Source organism: Amblyraja radiata, chromosome 7 (assembly GCF_010909765.2).
Source record: "Amblyraja radiata isolate CabotCenter1 chromosome 7, sAmbRad1.1.pri, whole genome shotgun sequence".
In the NCBI taxonomy this organism is placed as follows: domain Eukaryota; kingdom Metazoa; phylum Chordata; class Chondrichthyes; order Rajiformes; family Rajidae; genus Amblyraja; species Amblyraja radiata.
In genome coordinates this window covers 81,807,735-81,829,479 of record NC_045962.1, presented here as the reverse complement: position 1 = coordinate 81,829,479, position 21,745 = coordinate 81,807,735, and the positions used below count along the sequence as shown (strand labels likewise).

Sequence of the window (21,745 nt, the reverse complement as noted above, 5' to 3'; positions counted from 1 at the left end):
CTGTCGACCAATAACCAGAAACGTTGAGCACCAGATCGGATAGCTCTTCCTGTTATCTATTTGCTTTTGCGCCATTTTTTCATATGGGTGAACCATATTTAATTGAGGATGAGTTAGGAGGCTGCAGTCTGGCTCTGATCCAGGTCTGGCTTGGAACAGCAAACTACTGTACAGTAGCCTCGAACTGTCCACCTCCTTCTACAGTAATAGGGGGTGATCAGATAATGGCAAGTTTCCACTCTATTTGGAGAGACACGGTGGCGCAGCGGTAGAGTTGTTGCCTCACAGCGCCGAGACCCGGGTTCGATCCTGACTGGTGTGCTTTCTCCCCATGACCCGCGTGGGTTTTCTCCGGGTGACAATAGACAATAGGTGCAGGAGTAGGCCATTCGACCCTTCGAGCCAGCACCACCATTCAATGTGATCTTGGCTGATCATCCCCAATCAGTACCCCGTTCCTGCCGTATACCCCTGACTCCGCTATTTTTTAAGAGCCCTATCTAGCTCTCTCTTGAAAGCATCCAGAGAACCTGCCTCCTCCGCCCACTGAGGCAGAGAATTCCACAGACTCACCACTCTCTGTGAGAAAAAGTGTTTCCTCGTCTCCGTTCTAAATGACTTTCTCCTTATTCTTATAACTGTGACCCATGTTCCTGGACTCCCCCAACATCGGGAACATGTTTCCTGCCTCTAGCGTGTCCAAACCCTTAACAATCTTATATGTTTCAATGAGATTGCCTCTCATCCTTCTAAACTCCAGAGTGTACAAGCCCAGCTGCTCCGTTCTCTCAGCATATGACAGCCTCGCCATCCCGGGAATTAACCTTGTAAACCTACGCTGCACTCCCTCAATAGCAATGCTCGGGTTTCCTCCCACACTCCAGAGACATGCAGGATTGTGCGCTGAATGGGTTTTGGCGACATTGTAAAATTGTCCCAAGCGTGTAGGATAGTGTCAGTGTACGGGGAACGCTAGTTGGTGGGAACTCGGTGGGCCAAAGGGCCTATTTACCCGCTGTATCTCTGGTCTATTCTCGGCATGTTTAATTGTTATGGAAAAGTAATAGGAGAAATGGTCAAAGTTAAACTAAATGGTAGGTACCTTGGAAGCACTGATATGCAGAAGTCCTAGAATGCATGTCTGTAGCAGCTGCCTGAAAGTTGGATCAGGGAGTGAAAAATACATTGATGCCCCTGTCCCACTTAGGAAACCTGAACGGAAACCTCTGGAGACTTTGCGCCCCGCCCAAGGTTTCCGTGCGGTTCCCGGAGGTTGCAGGTGGTTGCCGGAGGTTGCAGGTAGTGGAAGCAGGTAGGGAGACTGACAAAAACCTCCGGGAACCGCACGGAAACCTTGGGTGGGGCGCAAAGTCTCCAGAGGTTTCCGTTCAGGTTTCCTAAGCGGAGGGAGGCTTGCCTGCCTAACCAAGGTACAGTGACGAGCTTATGTTGCATGCCAACCAGTCAGCAGAAAGGCAGTGCATGATTGCAATCGAGCCATTCATCGTGTACAGATGCATGATAAGGGAATAATGTTTAGTGCAAGCTAAAGTCCGATAAAAGATAGTTGGAGGGTCACCAATGAGGGAGATAGTTCAGGACTGCTCTCCAGTTGTGGTAGGATGATTCAGTTGTCTGATAACAGCTGGGAAGAAACTATCTGAATCTGGAGGTGTGTGTTTTCACACTTCTCTACCTTTTGCCTGATGGGAGAGGAGAGAAGAGGGAGTGGCCAGGGCGCGACTCGCTCTTGATTATGCTGCTGGCCTTGCCGAGGCAGCGTGAGGTATAAATGGAGTCAATGGATGGGAGGTCGGTTTGTGTGGGACTAACTGTTTTGCCAAAGAAAACATTTTCCATTATTCTCCCATTGTCCCAACTTTTTTTTTCTGTGGGGTTCTTCTTCTTTCGTGCCCTTATGCTATATAGTGGCTCGTCACTGCTGTAAACATCGTTGCACTATTGTAGTGTTCAGTGCTAGGTTTGCAGTAGTACGTGGATTATCCAGCAATGGGCATTGCAGTAGGTGTTGCATTGTCTGGGTCTGTGAGCCACACACAGGTTGTTGTACCCTGGATGTAGCCCCACTTGTGCATTGTCACCCTTGACCGCACGACCCCGGTTCTATGTCGGCTGAGACATCTCCAGTTCAGCCAACGTTCATCAGCAGTGTTCATCTGTGGGGTTATATGCAGGATTGAGACTGAATCGATCATGCATTCACTCCATGATTTCATGATGGTCATAGATTTTACTTTGGACTTTGGAGACAAAATATGGAAACAGGTCCTTCGGCCCACTGAGTCTGCGTGGACCAGCGAGCACCCCAAACATTGGGGGGGACAATTTACAATGTACAGAAACCAATTAACCTCCAAACCCTGTACGTGTTTGGAATGCGGGAGAAAACCAGAGCACCCGGAGAAAACCTATGCAGTCACAGGGAGGACGTGCAAACTCTGTATAAGCAGTGTCCGTGGCTGGGATCGAACCCGGGTCCCTGGTGCTATAAGGCAATAACTCAGCTCCTGTGCCACTGTGCCACTCTAGATTTTGCCTTGTACCAACCTTGATCGAACAATTGTTCAATGTGGATGTGGAAAGGATATTTCCACTGGTGGGAGAGTCCAGGGCCAGAGGTCATAGCCATTTAATGGGTGTTCTTTTAGAAAGGAGGTGAGAGAAACAGGGCGGTCATGGTGGCGCAGCGGTAGAGTTGCTGCCTTGCAGTGAATGTAGAGCCGGAGACCCGGGTTCGATCCCAACTGCTGGTGCTGTCTGTACGGAGTTTGTATAGGTGGCAGTGTGAACTGTGAGGAGGATGCTATGAGAATGCAGAGTGACTTGGACATGTTGGGTGGGTGGGCAGATGCATGGCAGATGCAGTTTAATATGGATAAATGTGCGGTTACACACTTTGGTAGCAAAAATAGGAAGGCAGAATATTATCTAAATGGCGTCAAGATGGGAAAAAGGGAAGTACAACGGGACCTGGGGGTCCTTGTTCATCAGTCAATGAAAGTAAGCATGCAGGTACAGCAGAAGAAAGCGAATGACATGTTGGACTTCATAACAAGAGGAGTTGAGTATAGGAGCAAAGAGTTCCTTCTGCATTTGTACAGGGCCTTAGTGAGACCACACCTGCAGTTTTCGTATCCAAATTTGAGGAAGGACATTCTTGCTATTGAGTGAGTGCAGCGTTGGTTCACAAGGTTAATTCCCGGGATGGCGGGACTGTCATATGCTGAGAGAATGGAGCGGCTGGGCTTGTATACTCTGGAATTTTGAAGAATGAGAGGGGATCTTATTGAAACATATGAGATTATTAAGGGTTTGGACACGCTAGAGGCAGGAAACATGTTCCCGATGTTGGGGGTGTCCAGAACCAGGGGCCACAGTTTAAGAATAAGGGGTTAAGCCATTTAGCACAGAGATGAGGAAACACTTTTTCACACAGACAATTGTGAGTCTGTGGAATTCTCTGCTTCAGAGGGCGGTGGAGGCAGGTTCTCTGGATACTTTCAAGAGAGAGCTAGATATCGCTCTTAAAGATAGCGGAGTCGGGATATGGGGAGAAGGCAGGAACGGGGTTCTGATTGTGGATGATCAGCCATGATCACATTGAATGGCAGTGCTGGCTCGAAGGGCCTAATGGCCTATTTCCGGCCTGTATCTCTAAACTAAACTAAACTTCTTTAGTCAGAAGGTAGTTAATCTGTGGAACTCATTGTCACAGAGGACTGTGGAGGCCAAGTCAGTGGATAGTTTTAAGGCAGACATAGACAGATTCTTAATTGGAACGGGTGTCAAGGGTTTTGGGGAGAAGGCAGGAAAATGGGATTCGGAGGCAGAGATCAGCCTTGATTGAATGGCGGAGTAGGCTCGATGGGCTGAATGCCCTAATTCTACTCCTATAATATGAACTTGTGAAGACTTGTTCAGTGCTCTGATTTCATTGTTTCAATTGTTAACAAAGCACCAACTATTCTTGACACTTTTGTGTTAAAGGCAGAAGAAGAATTTTTAAAAGCCCAGAAGGTATTTGAGGAAATTAATATCGACTTACAGGAAGAGTTGCCATCACTATGGAACAGGTAGGTGTCAGATCTGTGAGTAAATGTATTTCATGTTCAATGGAAAGGGCGCGTAAAGATGCAGACTGGCCAAGCTACCCTTAAAAGAGTTCAGGGTTAGGCTGCAGATGTTTCAGTTTAGTGATCAGGTCCTTTGGCCCACCGAGTCCGCGCCGACAAGCAATCACACCGCACACTAAAACTATCCTACACAAACTAGGGACAATTTGCAGTTTTTACCAGGCCAATTAGCCTACAAACCTGCATGTCTTTTGAGTGTGGGAGGAAACTGGAGTAACCGGAGAAAATCCATGCAGATCACGGGGAGAACGTACACACTCCGTATAGACAAGCACCCGAAGGCAGGATCGAACCCGGGTCTCTGGCGCTGTAAGGCAGCAACTCTACCACTGCGCCACTGTGCCGCTCGAATCTTGAGCAAAGAACAGTGTTGGAGGTGCTCAGCGGATCAGGCAGCATCTGTGGAGGGAATGGATTCGAGACATTTCAGGTTGTGACCTTTCAGACTGATGGAATCCACCAGCCGGAAAGGCTTTGACCTGAAACATTGACTGTCCAATTCCCTCCACAGTCGCTGCCTGACCAGCCAAAATCCTCTAGCATGTTGTGTGGCTCGGAGTTTGGCTGAACGGGTTACTTTTATCACCTTGTACCATCAATTGGAATATCTTGAAAGTTTATGAACAATGCCTTATTTGGATTATTTTTGGAAATAAAAAATTGATTTGTGAAATATTTCCATTGGTCTTGATGCCTCTGTCCCTGTGAGGATACAGCTTGATCTAACCCTCCCAAAACAATGTGAAGGCTGATCTCAAAACTGGGCCATGTAGGTTTGAGAGGTTAAGTATAAGACCTGGGAGATATAATTTGAAAAAGGCAAAGATCTGATATACAAATTGGGTTCCTCGATCAATAATGGTAACTCTAAGGAGGCTGTGTGTGGGATTGTGAGATGACATCATAGAAACATGCCTATTGTTCAGTAAACGTCATGTATACCTTTGCCATTCTCAAGTATGAGGAAGGACATTCTTGCTATTGAGGGAGTGCAGCGTAGGTTCACCAGGTAATTTCCGGGATGGTGGGACTGACATATGATGAAAGAATGGGTCCACTGGGCTTGTATACACTGGATTTAGGATGAGAGAGGATCTTATAGAAACATGTAAAATTCTTAAGGGATTGGACAGGCTAGATGCAGGAAAAATGTTCCCCATGTTTGGGGGAGTCCAGAACCAGGGGTCATAGGTTTAAGAATAAGGGGTAGGCCATTTAAGACTGAGATGAGGAAAAACTTTTTCACCCAAAGAGTTGTGAATCTGTGGAATTCACTGCCGCAGAAGGCATTGGAGGCCAATTCACTGGATGTTTTCAGGAGGGAGTTAGATTTAGCTCTCAGGGCTAATGGAATCAAGGGATATGGGGGAAAAAAGCAGGAACGGGGTACTGATTTTGGATGATCATCCATGATCATATTGACTGGCGGTGCTGGCTCGAAGGGTCACATGGCCTACTCCTACAACTATGTATATTTCATAATCATAATCATACTTTATTACCCAAGTGTGTTTTGCAACATATGAGGAATTTGATTTGCCTTAGTCATATTAATAAGAAGCAACAGAACACACAAAATACATTTTAACATAAACATCCACCACAGTGACTCCTCCACATTCCTCACTGTGATGGAAGGCAAAAAAAAAAGTTCAATCTCTTCACTTCTTTGTCCTCCAGTGGTCGGGTGCCTCTCACCTTCCGTTGACGGGACAATCTTACTCCCATAGCCGGTGGCGGGCCTCCTCGGTGGGGCGATCAAGCTCCTGCATTGGGGGGGGGGGATGTCAGCTCCCGCGCGCCGGGTCGAGGTTTGTCCAACGTCGTGTGACTTTTGGAGCATCCCGACGTCTGTCTCTTACCCGAGACTGCGAGCTCCTGAGGTTAAAGTCCGCAGGCCGAGGTTGGAGTGTCGGTCCCAGGCAAGGGATCGTGGGCTCCGATGGTAAGTCCACGCCCCGCGGTGGGGCTCAAAGTCAGTCCCGAGCGAGGCCTCCAGTTCCACGATGTTAGGCCGCAGAGCGACCGGAGATACGATCCAGAAAACAATCGCATCTCCGCCAAGGTAAGAGATTGGGGAGAAAAAAAAGTTCCCCCCCCCCCACCCCCCACATAAAGCAAACCAGAGAACATTAACACATACTTTTTAAACACACTAAAAATAACAAAAAAAGATGAAAAGGACAGACAGACTGTTAGCGAGGCTGCCATCGTGCGGCGCCCCCTGGTGGAGTTTCATTCAGATCTTGACTTAACTTCACTGATGCTTTGATTTCCGATGCTTAATTTTCCTAATTTTAGATTTTTTTCCCCCCTTTCACAGTCGCGTTGGTTTCTATGTGAACACATTCCAAAGTATAGCTGGTCTGGAAGAGACGTTTCATAAAGAGATGGGCAAGGTATGAATTATTAACCTGGCTTTGTTTTGTGTTGCCACTGTTCATTGTATTAATGATTTGGATCAGAAAGCCAAGAATCTGATTTTGCCAATGAGACGTGGATTGCAGGCCTTGGTGGACATTGTGACTGGAAGCCTTGTGCAAAATGTACCGGCATATGGATATCGATCTCTTGTCATCACTTCAATTCATAAGTCATAGGAGCAGAGTTGGGCCATCCGGCCCATCAAGTCTAGTCCGCCATTCAATCATGGCTGATCTATCTTTCCCTCTCAACCCTATTCTCCTGCCTTCTCCTGACACCCCTAAGTAAGTAATCAAGAATCTGTCAATCTCTGCTTTAAAAATCCCCAAAGCCGGCCTACACAGCCATCTGTGGCAATGAATTCCACAGATTCATCACCCTCTTAAAGAAATTCCTTTTTACCTCCTTACTAAAAGTACACCCTTTTATCCTGAGGCTGTGCCCTCTGGTCCGAGACTCTTCCACTTGTGGAAACTTCCTCTCCACATCAACTCTATCATTCTTTGTGACCTGTGTCAGACTGTGAAAGGTATGATTAGTATCTAAATTGTGGAAAGCTGAAAGCATGTACATTGTTGCAGTACAATTTAAAGAAAATTACCGAATGACTGCTTCCGACCCGACACCAATGTCATTTCCTATGGTCTATCCAGAAATAGTTTAAAATTCAGAAGGCGGTGAATATTTTCGGCATGTTAAAACGTTGGTTGAGTTCTTCCATTTCGGTGTCTTTACACATATTTACTGAAGGGTGTTGCCATTTGTATAAGAGATGGGTATCAGTATCATGTGATTGAACAAGCTGTTCGTAGGCCTGTTTCGTGGCCGATGTGACAATTCAATACTTTGAGCTGTGTTGATGTGGTTACCTGTCACACTGAAGTGAATGTAGATACAAAATGCTGGAGTAACTCAGCGGGACAGGCAGCATCCCTGGAGAGAAGGAATGGACGACGTTTCGGGTCGAGACCCTTCTTCAGACTGATGTCAGGGTGGGGGGAGGGGGGGGGGGGAGAGACATAAAGATAGAACGTAGGCGGAGACAGTAAGACCAATGGGAGACTGGGACGGGGCAGGGGATGGAGAGAGAGGGAAAGCAAGGGCTATCTGAAGTGAGAGGTCAATGTTCATACCGCTGGGGTGTAAACTACCCAAGCGAAATATGAGGTGCTGTTCTTCCAATTTGCACTAGACCTCACTCTGACAATGGAGGAGGCCCAGGTCAGATTGGGAATGGGAGGGGGAGTTGAAGTGCTGAGCCACCTGGAGATCAGGTAGGTTAAGGCAGACTGAGCGGAGGTGTTCAAACGATCACCGAGCCTTCTTACACACTAAAGTGTGATAAGTGTGCAAAAAATATTTCTCCATTTCCAGCTTCCCTCAATCACCTCTTTGTGAGCTCCTCTCGCGCGCATGTCCCAGTGTAAATCGCACTGCTATGTAACCTAAAGGGTCCACGCTGCTGTTTGATGTCCAGCACAATCCTCGCATCTTATCTAGTCACATCGTCTTTTTCCCGCAACCCTTTCCCAAATGACTTTAGTCTACCTCGAGGGCATCTATAACACTGAATTGGGCGAGGCAGCTGTGGTAGAATTCCATACTCCCCAATGATACTGGATAAAGCTGCTTCAATCCATAATCGATTGATCACTTAAGCATTTATTAAGTTCCTAAGTGATGGGAGCAGAATTTATTCTGCACAATAAATGAAGATCAAACGATCATAGGCTCCTAAGAGATAGGAGCAGAATTAGGCCATTCGGCCCATCAAGTCTACACCGCCATTCAATCTTGGCTGATCTCTCTCTCCCACCTCACCCCATTCTCCTGCCTTCTCCCCAATTGTTATTGCCTATCTCTCTCTCTCTCTCTCTCCCCACCCCTTCCCACATCTTAGTTCTACCAGTTCCACCGTTTGCATCCTTGTTCCCCTCCTGTTATCACATCTTCCCCAGCCAACAATGGACCATTGTGGGCTCAACCCTTCCTGAGATAATCTGCTGCTGGCCCTGATTTGTTCTGCCCCCCCCGGACATACAGTCTGAAGAAGAGTTCTAACCAGATACGTCACCTATCCTTATCTCCAACGATGCCGCCTGACCCGCTGAGTTACTCAAGCATTTTGTCTCTACCTTTTGTAATCATGGGTACCAGTTAAGAGGCACTCTACCCTAATCACTCGAGGCTAATTGTACTTTGTGTTCCTTCACAGCTAAACCAAGGTCTCGGCAATACAATGAATCAATTGGAGCAACAACATGTGAACAAAGCCTTGCCAGTCAAGGGTGCACCCAGGTTGGTTCAGTGCAAGTATATTAATGCAAAGTGTTTCTGAAACTGGGCAATCTCTTGGATTAAACACAAAAAAATGGAATAACTCAGTAGGTCAGGCAGCACCTCTGGTGAAAAGGAATTGGTGACGTTTCGGGTCGAGACCAATCTTCAGACCCGAAACATCAGCTATTCCTGTTGCCTGACCTGCTGGGTTACTCCAGATTTTTGTGTCTATCTTCGGTTTAAAACCAGCATCTGCCGTTCCTTCCTACACAATTTATTGGATTTGTTGATAACTTGGCTCGCTGGTGGCTTTCCTGCGCTGTGGTACTTGAACTGGTTTTCTGCCAACTTTTGGCTTGTGACCCTTGTGGAGAGGAAACTGGCCCTTTGGCCCAGCGATCCCCCGCACACCAGCACTATCCTACACACACCAGGAACAATTTACAATTTTACCAAGCCAATTAGCTTCCAAGCCTGTATGTCTTTGGAGTGTGGGAGGAAACCGGAGCACTCTGAGAAAACCCACGTGGTCGCAGGGAGAACGTACAGACAGCACCTGTAGTCAGGATCAAACCCGGGTCTCTGGCGCTGGGCTATCATGTCACCCCTCTGCTTCCATTGCTTCAAGGAAAACAATCTTGGTTTATACAATCTTTCCTCCACTAAATTCCTCCAGTTCAATGAAGATCTTAGAAACCATAGAAAATAGGTGCAGGAGGAGGCCATTCGGCCCTTCGAGCCAGCACCGCCATTCATTGTGATCATGGCTGATCATCCCCTATCAATAACCCGTGCCTGCCTTCTCCCCATATCCATTGACTCCACTAGCCCCTAGAGCTCAATCTAACTCTCTCTTAAATCCATCCAGTGACTTGGCCTCCACTGCCCTCTGTGACAGGGAATTCCATAAATTCACAACTCTCTGGGTGAAAACGTTTTTTCTCACCTCAGTCTTAAATGACCTCCCCTTTATTCTAAGAAAGTGGCCCCTGGTTCTGGACTCACCCAACATTGGGAACATTTTTCCTGCATCTAGCTTGTCCAGTCCTTTTATAATTTTATATGTTTCTATAAGATCCCCCTCATCCTTGTAAACTCCAGTGAATACAGGCCTAGTCTTTTCAATCTTTCCTCATATGACAGTCCCGCCATCCCAGGGATCAATCTCGTGAACCTACGCTGCACTGCTTCAATCACAAGGATGTCCTTCCTCAAATTAGGAGACCAAAACTGTACACAATACTCCAGATGTGGTCTCACCGGAGCCCGATACAACTGCAGAAGATTCTTGATTCCTTTCATCTGCGTATTCTCACAAACACATCATCAAAACTCTGCATGCTACTCTAGCTCTGGCCTCGAGTGTGCAAGATTGCAACGTACCATCTTCTCTGGTGGCATGTTACTCCCTTTCAGCTCTGAATGGTATGTTGTTTGGTTCTGAATCGTCACTGCAGACTGCCTTTTAAAGATTAATTAAAGTCCAGTGGGATAGAACCTTCCGGAAACTGACTTGTTGTTCTTTCTCTTCCTGTCTACCGATGTTATTTACGGCCATCCTATCTATCTGATCGTTGAGCAGAGGAGACTTCAGTTAGCTTTTGGGAATTCTCTCTGAATCCTGGATGTCTGAAATTAAATTGGCCGCGATGTCGGACCACGCACGGTTCGATGAAAACTTGGGTCGCGAGACGGAACGGGCAGGTTAATGGAAACAAGCTAACTTTGGCTTGGCATCTTAATCATTCAGAGGCGGACATGGTTATTGTCGGTTTCCTTGAAAAAGACCTCGATGACAAGATAGCGCGGCACGGTGGCGCAGTGCAGAGTTGCCGCCTTGCAGCGTCAGAGACCCCGATTTGATCCTCAGTGCGGTTGCTGTCGGTGAGGAGTTTGCATGCTGTCCCTATTGTGACCGCATGGGTTTTCTCCGGGGGGGGGGGGGGGCTTCGGTTTCCTCCCACACGCCAAAGACGCACGGGTTTTGTGGGTTAACTGGCTTTGGTTAAAAACGTATCCATAGTGTAGCAATGTTACAAAATTTTGAGATTGTAAAAATCAAGTCCGCAATTTATCCCACAAGAGAAAGCATAAAAATAAGTTTAATTTTACACCTAATTCACTTTCATATCTTCAGTATTAAAAAAGTTATGGCCATTTTCATACTCGGAAATTAGCATCTTGTTCCCTATTGCTTTTCCATTGACTTAACTCAAAAGCTGTGATCAAGGACAGTCAAAAGCCCATAACTTTCTTAAAAATTAAAAGAACTGAATTAAATTTTCAGTTATTATAGATTGAAGCATTCTGAAACAAATATGAAACAATCTTACTTGGATGTCCTGAAATTAAAGCATATAATTAGTTAGTTACCCAATTGTAGCTAATTCCAAAATTCAATTACTAGATCTAAACATCTATCCATTTCTTAAGGAAAGATTAACATTTTAAAATAGCCTAAGTGTCCAAATAACATTCACACAAGAATTCACACTGTAACATGATTTTTAAATCTCATTGTCATGAATTTATAGGCCAAATGGAAGGAATTTAGTGTTTAATTCCCGTAAATTAATGCTCATTTAAATCATCTTGCGAGTGGGATTTTGTGGAACGCGATAGTTTGGAACGTTGTGGTTTGCGGTGAATTTAAACCGCATATCGGCAGGAAAAATACTGCTGGTTCGTAAGGAGCCTAAATCATCTTTTCGCAACGTAAAGTAATCTTAAGAAGCAAGTTTATATGTAAAATAAACGGCTTACCTTTATTTGTCCCGTACGGGAGATCCGTCCCGTTTTTATTTTACCCCAGCCATTAAATTGTCCAGCGATGTTTAAATAAAAACTTCAGAGAACGGATGTCGGATCGATTTTTCTTCAGCAGCTGAATAGGCTGAGAAAGATTGACTCCGACAAGCAGGAGAAAACGGCATTTTAATCCCGCCCCTCTCTCAAAGGCACCAAAGGGCCAGTGGCACAACTGCAGCGTTGCTGAAAGTAAGTTTTGTAACATACCTACATAGTGCGTAGGATGGCACTGTGGGCACTGGTTGGTTGATCACAGGCAGGTCGGACTAGTGTGGATGGGATTTGGTCAGCATGGGCAAGTTGAGCCGAAGGGCCTGTTTCCATCCTGTATTAATGAATTCAAACGAATGTCCTAGAGGGGAAACTGGATTTGTTCCGATGTGCAGTGTTTGATTTTTACCTTTGCTTGTCCCAACAGCACACCGGTGAAGCACAAAGTTTCCGATGCTTCGCCACCATTGGAAGAGTCTCCACCTGGTAGTCCCACGGTGAAGAGTGACAACCATGTGTCTGCGGCTGCTGTGCCCACGCCGCACGCTCCTCCTCCTCCTGTACCAAGGTCGCCCTCCCAGGTAAGGCAGGTTGGCCCCTGGATACGGGATAGCATCCCTCTGCCCTCTCACCCTGACTTTTTGTCTTGCAGGAAGAATGCAGTTATTTCTCCTTCACTTCCTCGTGTTAACTTCTGTACACGTGTCTGGTGCTTGACAATAGGTGCATGGATAGGCCATTCGGCCCTTCGAGCCAGCACCGCCATTCAATGTGATCATGGCTGATCATCCCTAATCAGTGCTCCGTTCCTGCCTTCTCCCCATATCCTCTGATTCCGCTATCTTTGAGAGCCCTATCTAGCTCTCTCTTGAAAGTATCCAGAGAACTGGCCCCCACCGCCTTCTGAGGCAGAGAATTCCACACACACAACTGAAGTAGTATTTCCTTGTCTCTGTTTTAAATGGCTTACCCCTTATTCTTAAACGGTGGCCCCTGGTTCTGGACTCCCCCAACATCGGGAACATGTTTCCTGCCTCTAGCGTGTCCAAATCTTTAATAATCTTATATGTTTCAATAAGATACCCTCTCATCCCTCTAAACTCCAGAGTGTACAAGCCCAGCCGCTCCATTGTCTCAGCATATCACAGGTCCCACCATCCTGGGATATAACCTTGTAAACGTACGATGCACTCCCTAAATAGCAAGAATGTTCTTCCTCAAATTAGGGGACCCAAACTGTACACAATACTCCAGGTGTGGGCTCACTAGGGCCCTTTGCAACAGCCCTGGAAATCTGAGGTAAACTGGTTTACCCTCCGAGCCCCAGATATAAATATCAGCAACCCTCGCGGCTCCTTCGGCCTTTGTCCCCATTCCAAGGTTAACACAAGTTCATCCACAACCTCTCTTGGTTTCTGAAAACCTGACCATTTTCTAAGCATTTGCCGCCCCTCTGAACTAAGGTTTGGGTACTGAGTATGATTTGCCTCCACTCATAAGTACTAGGAGTACCTCAGCAGCGGCAGTGGTGAAGCCTCGTGGCGGTGGCGATGTCTCGCGGGTTGACCCGTGGTCGATGAGATTCAGACACTGTGAGGGGGAGGGGAAGAACCACGGAGGACTTGGCGTGGGAGGACAGCCATGAGGGTGGAGGGGAAGGACAATGGACAATGGGGGGGGGGGGGGGGGTGGTTGGGGGGCAAAGGACAATGGAGACCCGGGGTGGGAGGAAACCAGAGATCCCGGAGAAAACCCACGCGGGTCACGGGGAGAACGTACAAACTCCGTACAGAGAAACACCCGTAGTCGGGATCGAACCCTGGTCCTGCTTCCGTGAGGCAGCAGCTGTATCGCTGCGCCACCGTGCCGCCCTACTGCGAGTAAATATAGAACATTAGGAAGGGGAGGCTCAACTATTTTGGGAAGTAGGCTTTTACATTTTTTTGGGGGAGAAATGGCTCTCCTCTGACTTGGGTGAAAAAATGGTTTGTGGACCGACCTCGGAGTGAATCCGTGTAGGTAACTGGACTGCCAGTATTGCATTGTTCTGTTGTGGGTGTGATTCTGCCCCTCCTGTGGTGATTCATCGGTCGGCCTTGTGCTACAGGCAGGTGCAATGCACCATCTCTCACTGGGTGATTATATATGTTGGGCGTGTTATTGCATGGCTGCCAGCAGCTTGCTATTCCCAATAAATCAAATGGACTCGATGTTTAATGTAATGGACAGCAGATAGCAAAATGTGTCTGTCTGGAATGCTGCTGTTTTAATTGAATGTTTAATTTAGAGATATAGCGGGGAAACGGGCCCTTCGCCCCCACCGAGTCCGCGCCGACCAGCGATCCCCTCGCGTTAACACTATCCGACACACGCACTAGGATCAATTTACATTTATACCAAGCCAATTAGCCTACAAACCTGTATGTCTTTTCACACAGTTGTGAGCCCCTGGAATTCTCTGCCTCATAGGGCGGTGGAGGCCGGTTCTCTGGATACTATTAAGAGAGAGCTAGATAGGGCTCTTAAAGATAGCAGTCAGGGGATATGGGGAGAAGGCAGGAACGGGGTACTGATTGGGGATGATCAGCCATGATCACATTGAATGACGGTGCTGGGTCGAAGGGCCGAATGGTCTACTACTGCACCTATTGTCTATTGGCTATTATCTATTGTCTTTGGAGTGTGGGAGGAAAGCAAAGGCTTCGGGGAGGGGGAGGAGAACGTACAAACTCCGTACAGACAGGACCCGTAGTCGGGACCGAACCCGGATCTCTGAAGTTGGGCAGAGCAGTGGACTTGGTTGGTGTTTGATAATGGGTAATCTTGGGTAATAGATCGCTAAAGGGGCTGTCCCACTGTACGAGCTAATTCTCCCGAGTTTCCCCTGAATTCGAACTCGGAGAATTACAGTAATAGCCGCTCGTAGGTACTCGGGGCTCTCGTTGACATTTTTCAACATGTTGAAAAATCTTCACGAGCTTACCGCGTTTCCCGAGTACCTGCCGTTAGCGCTACGAGACGTCCCGAGCTCCAACGTGCCCGCTACGTACATTCTACGTACTTACCACGAGTTTGATTTTTTTTTTTAAAACTTGGGAGAGCTCTTGAATTACCTCGTACGGTGGGACAGGCCCTTAACTTTAATCAAATAAAACAATCCAAACAGCTTGGTTCATTTTTAACATTGCTAGACAAAGACTCCTAGGGTGGGATTAAAGGCCATAGAATTATTATTATCAAGGTTAGTGTATTATGATTATAGTTCATTCCCTGTGACGGGAGGTCGTGTCCCGTTGTAACTATTTTCGTGGTTTCTTTTAAGTTGTCTGTCTTGAGTGTGCCTTTAGTTTAGAGATACAGCGCAGAAACAGGCCCTTCAGCCCACCGAGTCCACACCGACCAGTGATCCCCGCACACATACACTATCCTACACACACTAGGGACAATTTACACTTGTCCCAAGCCGATTAAACTACAAACCTGTTAATTTTTGATGTGTGGAAGGAAACCGAAGATCTCTGCAAAAATTCACGGGGGGATCGTACAAACTCCGTACTGACAGCCACCGTGGTCAGGATCGAACCCTGGTCTACCGGCGCTGTAAAGCAGCAACTCTACCGTTGCGCCGCTTATTGGTCTGGTTTGGGTTTTGTGGTGGGATGATAAGCTGCCAATCATCACATTAGAAACATAGAAACATAGAAAATAGGTGCAGGAGTAGGCCATTCGGCCCTTCGAGCCTGCACCGCCATTCAATATGATCATTGCTGATCATCCAACTCAGTATCCTGTACCTGCCTTCTCTCTATACCCGCTGATCCCTTTAGCCACAAGGGCCACGTCTAACTCCCTCTTAAATATAGCCAATTAACTTGCCTCAACTACCTTCTGTGGCAGAGAACTCCACAGATTCACCACTCTCTGTGTGAAAAATGTTTTTCTCATCTCGGTCCTAAAAGACTTCCCCCTTATCCTTAAACTGTGACCCCTTGTTCTGGACCTCCCCAACATCGGGAACAATCTTCCTGCATCTAGCCTGTCCAACCCCTTAAGAATTTTGTAAGTTTCTATAAGATCCCCCCTCAATCTTCTAAATTCTAGCGAGTACAAGCCGAGTCTATCCAGTCTTTCTTCATATGAAAGTCCTGCCATCCCAGGAATCAGTCTGGTGAACCTTCTCTGTACTCCCTCTATGGCAAGAATGTCTTTCCTCAGATTAGGAGACAATACTCCAGGTGTGGTCTCACCAAGGCCCTGTACACCTGCAGTAGAACCTCCCTGCTCCTATACTCAAATCCTTTTGCTATGAATGCTAACATACCACTCGCTTTCTTCACTGCCTGCTGCACCTGCATGCCTACTTTCAATGACTGGTGTACCATGACACCCAGGTCTCGTTGCATCAGTTGGAGACTGTTAGACAGTTAGAGACTGTCTTAAGTTGGACTTTACCTTGAATTAAACGTTATGCCCGTTACTCTGTATCTGTACACTGTGGGTGGCTCGATTGTAATCGTCTTTTTTTGCTGACTGGATATGACACAACAAAAAGCTTCTAAATGTACCTCGGTACACGTGGCAATGAACTGAACTACGTATTACTGTGGTACCTTTTGAAAAGTTGCAACTTACCAGATCACTTCCATGTCAATGTGTGCGTTCTGTGTCGGCTGGTTCTGCTCTTGACGGCTCCCTGCTGATTTGGTCTCGGAAGCGATGTTTGCGGGGGGAAATGTTCAGCTTGTGGTCACGTTGCCTTTTGCTATTGACGTCTCTCTCTGCACGTGCAGCAAAGGAAAGGTCCTCCAGTGCCCCCTCCTCCAAAGGTCACGCCATCCAAGGACATCAAGCAAGAAAATATCCTCAATCTTTTTGATGACAATTACATCCCAGAGATAAGTGTGACGACGCCTTCTCAGGTTTGCGGTTTCCACACTTGCCCCCCAGTTCCATTGTGAATCACCATCAACCTCATCTTAACACTGTTTGCCACCGTTAACCCTTTCATCTAATCTTCACCTGTTGGTGCATGAAGCATGCCTTGTGTTAACAGGCGACTGTTTGTATTAGTCACCTAAATCACCCAGTAATAGCACTCTTGGAAGTTTCATTTAGACTTGGGCTGCCACCTTATTTGTCATTGTATCCTAAATTGTGCAGGAAGGAACTGCAGATGCTGGTTCATGCCAAAGATAGACACAAAATGCTGGAGTAGCACAGTGGGTCAGGCAGCATCTCTGGAGAAAAGGAATAGAAGACATTTTGGGTCGGACCCCCATTTTCTGACCGACCCAAAATATCACCTATTCCTTTGCTCTAGAGCTGTTGCCTGACCCGCTTAGGTTTAGTTTAGAGATACAGCACGGAAGGAGGCCCTTCGGCCCTCCGAGTCCGTGCCAGCCAGCGATCCCTGCATGCTAACACTGTGCTACACACATTCGGATCAATTTACGATTTTTATCAAGTCAATTACCCTACAAACCTGCATGTCTTTGGAGTATGGGAGAAAACTGGAGCTGCTGGAGACAACCTATGTAGGTCACGGGGAGAACGTACAAACTCCATACAGACGGCATCCTTAGTCAGGATCGAACCCGGGTCTCTGGTGCTGTTAGATAGCAACAGTAGTGCCACCACGCCTCCCTAATATTATTCCAGCATCTTATGTCTATTTTGCGAATAGATTATCCTGAATTATGGATCTGTTTTAAAGTTTTCTGTTAGACTGGTTAGCTAAATGGTGGAACAGGCTCAAAGGGCCAAATGGCCTTCTCCTCCTTTTCCCAGTGCAGTCTGACAGACATTTAGTTGCAGGAGGTCCAAACTAGTCAGAAACAAAATGCACGAGATTTGCATTTGAAATGCATGGTGAAAGATTTTTCCATTTGTATAGGCCTGGATGGCAGCCCAAGATCTTGCAAACGTTTTTGTGTGTTTAGTTGCTTGTGCAAGTTTGTGATTTGGTGTCAAATTTTGATTAATAATTTTTTTTGCTTCGTAAGTTCTAGGAGCAGAATTGGGCCATTCGGCCCATCGAGTTTACAGCGCCACTCAATCACGGCTGATCTATCTTTCCCTCTCAACCCCGTTCTCCTGCCTTCTCCCCGTAACCCCTGACACCCATGCTTGGCATGTTCACTTAACAGACTTTGCATGCAATGCCTTGCAAATGTCTAAAGGCTATTTGTCAGGCAGCTTTGTCTGTGACTGACAATACCAGTCCAGTATCTGAATGAATCACAGCAGCATGAATTAAGCATGAATAGATTTCAACAATTGCAGGTGGAATGGATTGGCTGCTTTGTTTATTTTAAAATGTTGTTTGAATTTTATTGATTGTTCAACTTCAGCAGTTTTACTTGATGTTAAGGTTTGAAGAATGTGTCTGCAATTATTGGTCAATGGTTGCCGTCTATTTTGGCTGTACTTTAAGATGAGTCCGAGTCGTGTGGCACAGAATGGAGACCTTCTGCTCGCCATGTCCACGCCTATCTATCTATATTACACTCCAATGGCTTCTAAATGGCGTACCCCGTATTCCTAAACAGTGGCTCTGATTCTGGATGTTTTGGCGCTTCTTCAAACAGATGAACAGCAGATGCTGGTTTATACCAATTCCACAGACTCGCAACTCTCTGTGAGAAAAAGCGTTTCCTCGTCTCGGTTCCATATCGTTCGCGTCCATATCCACATCGTTATCATCTCTTCCACAGCCAACAATGGACCATTGTGGGCTCCACCCTTCCTTGGTCATCGCTGCCGGCTCCGCTTTGTTCTGAGCTTCCCCCCCCCCCACCCTCCTGACTCTCAGTACGAAGAAAGGTCTCGACCTGATACGTCACCTATTCCTTCGCTCCGGAGATGCTGCCTGACCCGCTGAGTTACTCCAGCATTTTGTGTCTATCAATTACTTCCGCTGCCCATTTGCAGCATCTGTTTTTATTTATTTTTTTCCCCTCTGCCTCTTTATAAATCAACGAAGGAAATAGAGTCTAAATGTTGTCCATTAATTTGATACAGCTGAAGAGGGCCATGTACTTAACTGAATATATTCAACATAGGCTTCAAGATTGAGTACAGAGGTCAAGACAAAACATCATAGACACACAGACAATAGGTGCAGGAGTAGGCCATCCAGCCCTTCGAGCCAATAAATGTGATCATGGCTGATCATCCGCAATCATTATCCCGTTCCTGCGTTCACCCCATACCCCTTGATTCCGCTAGCCCTGAGAGCTCTATCCAACTCTCTTTTGAATCCACCCAGTGAATCGGCCTCCATTGCCTTCTGAGGCAGCGAATTCCATAGATTCACAACTCTGGGTGAAAACGTTTTTCCTCGTCTCAGTTCAAAATGGGGGCCTACCCCTTATTCTTAAACTGTGGCCCCTGGTTCTGGACTCCCCCAACATCGGGAATATGTTTCCTGCATCTAGCCTGTCCAATCCCTTAATAATTTTAGGTAGACAAAAGTGCTGGAGAAACTCAGCGGGTGCAGCAGCATCTATGGAGCAAAGGAAACGGGCAACGTTTCAGGCCGAAACCCTTCTTCAGACTGTCAGACCTAATAATTTTATATTTTATTGTAAGATGCCCTCTCATCCTTCTAAATTCCAGTGAATACAAGCCCAGTTGTTCCATCCTTTCATCATATGACAGTCCCGCCATCCCGAGAATTAACTTCGTGAAGCTACGCTGCACTCCCTCAATAGCGAGAATGTCCTTCCTCAAAACTTCCCATAATTGAATGTTTTTCAGGGGTGTTTTTGGGCATTTTCCTCTTGGATAGATCCTGTTAGGATTAATTCAAGGACTGTTTCTTCCCCAGCTGTTATCAGCCAACTGAACCATCCTACCACAACCAGCGAGCAGTCCTGAACTACTATCCACATCTTTGGTGACCCTGGAATTATCCTTGCTGGCTTTACCTGGCACTAAATGTTATTCCCTTATCATGCATCTATACACTGTAAATGGGTCGATTGTGATCATGTATTGTCTTTCCGCTGACTGGTTAGCACGCACCAAAAGCGTTTTGCTGTACCTCGGCTTATGTGATGATAAACTAAACTGAACTGGCATTTCATCTCCAAACTGTGAATCTCCACATTTTCATAATTGTAATAATCAAAATCATATTTTATTAGCCAAGTATGTTTTGCAACATACGAGGAATTTCATTTGCCACAGTCATACCACTAAAAAGCATTTGAACACACAAAACACATTTAAACATAAACATCCACCACAGTGACTCATCCGCATTCCTCACTGCGATGGAAGGTGAAAAAAAGTTCAATCTCTCCCTTCTTTGTCCTCCATTGATGTTTGCTTGCTTGTGCTTCATTGTGTTGTAACTTGTGGCAAAGGAGTAAACTGCTTTCTCTTGTGTTTTTGTTTCTCTCTCTCTCCCCCTTGTGCACGCAAACTCCACCCTAGTTTGAGGCTCCTGGGCCTCTGCAGGATGAAGGAACCCTCCTGGACTTTGAACCTCTGAAGCCAGAATCTACTCCAGTAGTGAGGGCACCTTCTCCAGTCTCCCAGGTTTGTTCAGCTCCGCATTTCGTCTCTGGGTTATTCACCGAAAATATTCCAGGCATTGACACTTGTACTTAGGGTTGCCAACATTCTCACTCCCAAATAAGGGACAAAAACGGTCAAAATACGGGACAAATTCCCGACGGCAATTCGTTGACCGACTCGGCCGTGGCTGGGTGAATGATGAGTTGGCCCGGGTGCTGGACTGCACACTAAGCCCAGCCAGCGGGCCAGCTGAGGAGTTTTGCCCCGGGCGCTCAAAGTCCGGCGCCCCATCCAACTCATGAACCGATGATCGGCCATGAGAAGGAGGGGTGGTGGTGTCGGCGGTAAATGAATGTCCGAAGGGCAGGACAGCTGGCCGAGCTGCCGACCGACGGGGCCACGGGCGAGGCGGTGCTGCTGCTGCACTCCATGGGCTGCACTACGTCGGGACGGGTGAGGCAGGGCCGGAAGCGGCGCTCCGACCCGACAGTCCCCTCGACCCGAGCAGTAGCAGTCAAATACGGAACAAGGGCGGTCCTGTACAGGACAAACCAATTTAGCCCAATATATGGGATGTCCCGGCTAATACAGGACAGTTGGCAACTTCTACTGGTTGGGTAGAAGAATTACTTGTGGGCTGCACCAGGCTATCATATCCTTGGGAAGGAGTGGTGAACAAATGATCACTCTCCTTTTGATTTCCCAGAGAGTCGCAGCTGAAGGAGCTGTAATCCGCCTACAGCCTGGTTGAAGCTAGGTGCTAGAAGATTAATCTGTGGATTAGTGCAACAGGATGGATTAGAAATACAGCGTGGATGCGGGCCCTTCAGCACTCATAGTCCATGCCGACCAATGATCACCAGTACACTAGTTCGATCCTACACACTGGGGACAAATTACAGAAGCCACTTAACCTACAAACCTGCAATGTGGGAGGAAAACCTACACGGTCACAGGTTGAACGTACAGCCAGCACCCGTTGACAGGATTGAATTCTGGTCCCTGGCATGGTATGGCAGCAGCTCTACCCCTGCGCCACTGTGCAACCCCATAAAATGTAGGACCTTTTGCGGGGAAAAAAGGCAGCACTGTGGCGCAGCAGTAGAGCTGCTGCCTGATAGTGCCAGAGACTCTGGTTCGATCCTGACTACGAACCAGCGAACCACGCTGTCTGTACATGTTTTGTACGTTCCCCTTGTGACCCGCGTGGGTTTTCTCCAAGATCTTCGGTTTCCTCCCACACTTCAAAGACGTACTGATTTGTAGGTTAATTGGCTTGGTATAAAAATGTATAAATGTTTCCCTAGTGTGTGTGTGTGTAGGATAGTGTTAGTGTGCGGGGATCGCCGGTCCATGCGGACTCGAAGGGCTTGGCTCCGCGCTGTATCTCTGAACTAAACAAAGTTAAATCACAGACCGAACAGCAGAGTGGACTGAGACTATATTCTGACCAACAGTGGTCAGATCACAGTTGTGTGCAAGTCAAGTTACATGTAGTTGCTGGTAAACTACTTGGGTTGTTTGGACATTTTCACGAGTCCTGGTGCAGTGTCACTTGGAAGCCT

At 46.9% G+C, this 21,745-nt stretch overlaps 1 protein-coding gene across 5 annotated transcripts in view; it reads left to right on the top strand.

The window, feature by feature from the left end:
- The window catches only part of bin1 (bridging integrator 1), a 136,974-nt gene that overhangs the window by 81,428 nt on the left and 33,801 nt on the right, over nt 1-21,745 (top strand). For 4 of the 5 annotated variants that reach the window (XM_033024855.1, XM_033024856.1, XM_033024854.1 and 1 more), the window contains 6 exons: nt 4,009-4,094; nt 6,478-6,553; nt 8,794-8,876; nt 12,085-12,238; nt 16,448-16,576; nt 20,097-20,201. In XM_033024855.1, the coding sequence (XP_032880746.1) occupies nt 4,009-4,094; nt 6,478-6,553; nt 8,794-8,876; nt 12,085-12,238; nt 16,448-16,576; nt 20,097-20,201 (633 nt within the window). The remainder of the gene's footprint in view (nt 1-4,008; nt 4,095-6,477; nt 6,554-8,793; nt 8,877-12,084; nt 12,239-16,447; nt 16,577-20,096; nt 20,202-21,745) is intronic. The other variant, XM_033024857.1, reaches the window with a different exon arrangement.